Source organism: Chiloscyllium plagiosum, chromosome 3 (genome assembly GCF_004010195.1).
Source record: "Chiloscyllium plagiosum isolate BGI_BamShark_2017 chromosome 3, ASM401019v2, whole genome shotgun sequence".
Lineage (NCBI taxonomy): Eukaryota > Metazoa > Chordata > Chondrichthyes > Orectolobiformes > Hemiscylliidae > Chiloscyllium > Chiloscyllium plagiosum.
Genome location: NC_057712.1, coordinates 126,560,581 through 126,565,919, shown reverse-complemented (window position 1 = coordinate 126,565,919; position 5,339 = coordinate 126,560,581). Strand labels below are relative to the sequence as shown.

At 44.4% G+C, this 5,339-nt stretch overlaps 1 protein-coding gene across 4 annotated transcripts in view; it reads right to left on the bottom strand.

Annotated features, from left to right (window-relative positions):
• vegfab (vascular endothelial growth factor Ab) overlaps window positions 1-1,568 on the bottom strand; it is a 42,142-nt gene extending 40,574 nt beyond the window's left edge. For 2 of the 4 annotated variants that reach the window (XM_043687261.1, XM_043687266.1), the window contains exon 1: window positions 578-1,567. In XM_043687261.1, coding sequence (XP_043543196.1) covers window positions 578-643 — 66 coding nt within the window. In that variant the 5' untranslated portion in view covers window positions 644-1,567. Of the gene's footprint in view, window positions 1-577 lie in introns of all 4 variants that reach the window. The other 2 variants (XM_043687265.1, XM_043687264.1) reach the window with 2 other exon arrangements.
• Window positions 1,569-5,339: the final 3,771 nt, after the last annotated feature.

Below are 5,339 nucleotides of genomic sequence, written 5' to 3'. Positions count from 1 at the left end.
ATACATGTAGCAACACATGGAAACCACTATCATTTCTTGAGAGAGTGAAATAACGGGGGAGGGGGGGGGGGGGGAGGGAGGGGGGGGGGGGGGGGGGGGGGGGGGGGGGGGGGGGGAGGCGGAATTAGAGAGAACTAGAGAAAGGCTTGCAAAGAGGGAGAGAGAGGAGAGTTTGGAGAGAGAGAGAGAGAGAGAAAGGAGGTGAGCAGGGAGATAGATTTGGAAGTGAACAGTGGGAGAGTGGCCGGACAGAGAGAAAGGAGGTACAGAGTGAGAGAGAGAGAGAGAGGATAAGCTGAGAGGCAGAGCCGGGAGAGAGGGAAGGAGAAAGAGACGGAAGGAATGAGCAAACGAGAGGGAAAGTAAAATGAAAAGTGAAAACGCTTCAATCTTGTGCCGAGCTGTGGGTTTCCCTCCAGCCGGTGTACATCTCACACATGTGGGATCGAGCCGCTTTCCAGGCGCTTTCATTCTGCAGTGAGTAATGTTTTATTATCAAAACAGCGACAGCCAGAGAGAGACACAGAGAGAGACACAGAGAGAGACACACACATAGAGAGAGAGAGAGATGGCTTACCTTCGTACTGTCAACGTACAGCAGGGTGACTAGAAAACAGCTGAGCAAATTTAGAAACGATTTCATGTTGCTGGTTCAAATATTGTATCCCAACAGAAAGCAGGCGAAGGGCCGAGAGACCAAAAAAAAATTTTAAAAAATAAAGTTGAAGGAGATCTCTCGCCGTCAATCCACTGTTTTCACTGTAACATCCTCCGAATGTGAATAAAGCATTAATTTTCTCTCTTCGCCACTTCCCGTTGCCCTCTCTCCCCCTCCGTCCACGGGGCGAACAGACTTCAGATTCTCGCCCGAACCAACTGCGAAAAGACCCAAGTTCGCTCGGCGGAGACCTTCCTCTCTCTCTCACACTCTCTCACGCACACGCACAGACACAGACAGAATGGATCCGTCTCAAACAGCTGCTGGCGACCGAAGGTGGTGTTGGAGTTGGGAGGGAGGAGGGGAAGGAGAGAGAGAGAGAGAGAGTTGCTTGAAGCCCAACTTGTCTTCAGACACACACACACACACAAAAAATTCTCTCTAAATATAAAATGTGTCTATCACGAAATTTCAAATCCAGGATCTCGATGCACTTGCTACTCCAACACAAATCCAGCGCAGAATTTGGAGAATGGGGATTTAAAAAGCTTTTATCCAGACCTACATACAAAAAAAAAATAAATCTGTATATGTATTTATAGAATGACAGGCAACAGAGTAAAGGAAGTGCTGGCTGGTACTCTGATAGCACACGCCTTGTGAGAACCCAGGGTCTGGTCCTGTCCGCTCAGTTTAACTTCTCTTAGCTCACTCTCACTGGCTCTAACTGTGATGACTCCGCCCTCAGGGGCGTTGACAAACCGTAATGCCCTGTATATCCGCTCCTCTCTAAAAAAAAACCCCTGGAAAATACAGTAGGTAAGTTTTCTGTCCGATAAAAAAAACCCCAGAAAGAACTGCGGACGCTGTAAAATCAGACAGACGTTGCTGGAACTGCTTTCGCTGCACAGATGTTGCCAGAACTGCCGAGCTTTTACAGCGGCTTGTGTTTTGGGGTTCCGTCTCTAGTTTTGCCCCCTAGCTGGGTTTCACCTCGTGCGTTGGTAATTCCTGATGGGAACACTATCTGGGGTAGAGAGAGAGAGAGAGAGCCAGTGACAGAGAGAGACTGAGAGACATACCAACTGGATAAAATTACTCGGCCCTTCGAATTTATTCTAGCATTCCCTAACTTCATGGCTGATCTAATTCTTAATCTCAATACTACAGTCCAGCGTTTCCCCAGATAATCTTTCACGCCTTTCTTTGGTCATCGATCGAGCTCTCCCTTAAAATATGTAAATATTTTCTGTCCTTTTTGAGGAAGAGATTCTACAGACCCACAACTCTGTCCCTCGTTCGAGATTCTTCTACAAGAAAAACATGCTTTCAACCTGGTCAAGTTCCCTCAGGGTCTTACCTGTTTCAACTAAGTCACCTTTGACTTGTCTAAGCTCCAGAGGATACAGACTTAGGCTTTCCGCGTAAGGCAATCTACTCACTCCAGGTATTAATTTAATAAATCTTCTCTGTACTGCTTCCAATGTATTAACATTGTCACTTAAGTACAGTGACCAGTAAGTAATACTCCAGATGCAGCTTTACCAGTCCTCTTTCGAACTGAAGCATTATCTCCTATTTTTGCATTCAACTCCCCTCTCAATAATCTGGACATCAAACACACACAACCCCTCCCCCCCCCCCCCCCCCCCAGAAGTTTCTGGGAAAGCTCAGCAGGTCTGGCAGCATCTGTGGAGAAAAAGCAGAGGTAACGTTCCGGGACGAGTGACCCTTCCTCAGAGCTCGCTTCCTCAGGATCTCTCATGAGGAAATAAGAGATTTGTGAGTCTCTAGGCAGCTGAATAGGACTGATGGAACGTTGGTTATACCCTGAGCACCCTAAGGTGGATCCCATCCAGTCCCGGCTACCAATCGACATTCAATCAGGAGCTCCTCTTATGGTCTGGGAGATTGCCTCCCAACCTTACCTATTGACCTTAAATGAAGACAGCCTATCTGACTGACACCACATTTTAAACCATTTTTAACCCAGCCAGTCTCTCAACTGGTTCCTCGTTCACTATGAGGTTGGCAACGTGGAGAAAATCAGGGCATCAAGTGAATTTTTACTAAGCACCTCTGAAACCAAATCAAGCGAGTAGCTCTCCTTCACAGTGTATCCGTTAAGGGCCCAGTGGGAAGCGTTTCCAGAACCATTCTTGATTTTGTTCAACTTACGGTTTTGTTCTCAGACATGGATAATAACTCAGATCCTTTAATTACTGGAGAAAACATTCAGACGCAGAGAGTGAAACCTAATTCCGTGGATTAACAAGGACAGTTGGTATTGAAAATACAAGAGCAAGGGTGGAAATTTGAAAGAAAAAAAAATCCATTGGGTTCAGGGACTGGGATGTGGGGAGGGTTGTGTCATTTAATGCAGTGAAGGTGATGCACAATGCATTGATGCTACACTTTTGTACAAGAAATAAGATAAACTTGAAGGGCCTGTGTTGTTACAATAAGATTCGAATGTAGTGGGACAGCTCCATGGATGGTGGACATTGTACTTAACAGCAACAGGTTACAGTTCACACTCTAAATGGAAGCTTCTGTGTATGAGTCTCTCTAATGTGTGTGTGAGTATCTCTAATGCTTGGCACCACCTCACAGTGCCCCAGCTCTGCCAACCCTAACAACTGGTTACATAAGAAGGACCTGGAATTGTAAAGCCTGAGTAGTACATCCTACACTGCCTTTCTCTCTACACAAGCTTAATCCAGATCCACATCGATACTACTCACCTGAACCCGAAAGAGGTTTCACCAGAATTCCCCGTTAGATTTTTCTTGTTCCTATGGCCCTCGGTCTGAGCATCCTACTCCACATTTTAAACCCTTTTCTAATCTTGAAGGCCTCAATTAGCCCCCTCCCAGTCTCTTTTCTGGAGATTAAGATCGTCACCCCTGTTGAAGCTTGCCTAACAGTTAGTTAGGATACCATACCCTTCTCTTCATTGCCTCCCTGTCTGGTTAATAAAATGAACAGAGATATTCTTGCTCTCTCTCTCTCTCTCTCTTCTCCCTCCTTTATATCTGCAACCATTTCTTTGCCTATCTCTCCCTGAGAATGTAACTATTATATTTCCCTGTCAGATAGTGTCGGTTTTAAATTGTCACCGGTCACCTGTTTCTCGAACTTTCTTTCTGTGTCTAATCTCCCTCTCTCTACCTCTTTCTGTTTCTACATGTATATATACACATATAGACTATATACGTATAATTATGTACACAGTATCAAATTATACTCACACTATATAAAATTATATACACAGAGACTATATATAATTATATACACAGCATAAATTATACGCACACTATATAAAATGATATACACTGAGACTATATAATTATATACACACTATAAATTATACTCACTATTTAAAATTATATGCACACAGACTATATATACTTATATACATACTCTATAAAATTAGACGCAGGCTGTATAAAATTATATACACAGAGACTATATATAATTATATACACACAACATAAAATTAGACGCACACTATATAAAATTATATACACAGAGATTATATAACTATATACACACTAAATTATACTCGCACTATTTAAAATTATATACACAGACTATATATACTTATATACATACTCTATAAAATTCGACGCACACTATATAAAATTATATACAGACTTTATATACTATATGCACACGCTATATATAAAATTATATATGCACACTATATGTATATAATCCGGCTCTCCTATCTGTTTCTCTAACTCTCTATTGCCATGAATTACCATGACTGATGGGCAGGTATGTTTTAGTCTTTTACCTGTGTGCAGATAATGCTTTAAGCCTTTCGTTAGAACTGTCCGGGGAAAATAGCGGGAGAGGGACGATCGCCCTCCAGTTGCCTCCGTTCTCAATTAATATGCTTCGCTACCTCTTGTCCAACTTCCGACGCCTCCTGCCGTATTCGCTTTCCACTCGGTCTCTGTCTGTCCCCTGCTCCTTTTACACACCTCACAACTGCCAGGCCTTTCCGTATTGGTTTAATTCCCCGCTGGGTCCATTTCTAATTCCGTGCTGTTCAATTAAACCCGCGCACGCAAACTTTGGAAAGGGGACAGCGGTTTCCAATGTCCCCCCACCCCCCACAGCGAGCGAGGTATGGGAGGAAGGGGGATTGCAAGAGAGAGAAAGAGAGAGAGAAAGACTGAAGTCCAGAAAAGTCAACGATCCTGGAGGAGTTAAGACCCGAAAGAGCAAGCCACAATCTCAATTCAAGGTCCACCAAGGAGGCACGGCGGTCTGACGGGAGAGCAGAAATCTGAGTGCTCTCCTTTGGGGTTGGATGAGTGTTCTATTCTGTTTTATTTACTGTAACTGACTACTTACACCTCCCCGCCGCCTCCCGTCCCGTCTGCCTTACTCTACACTGCTTCCTTGTCTCTCACTTCTGAACCCACGTCTTACTCTACACGTATATTCCTCTCCATCTCTCACTCTACACCTATACCACTCACCCCAGTCCCTCTCACTCTGCACCTATACCACTCCGCCAGTCTTTCACTCTACACCTATACCACTCCGCCAGTCTTTCACTCTACACCTATACCACTCCCCTCAGTCTCACTCTACACATGTACCGCTCCCCGTCTCTCATGCTACACCTATACCACTCCCCGTCTCTCACTCTACACCTATACCACTC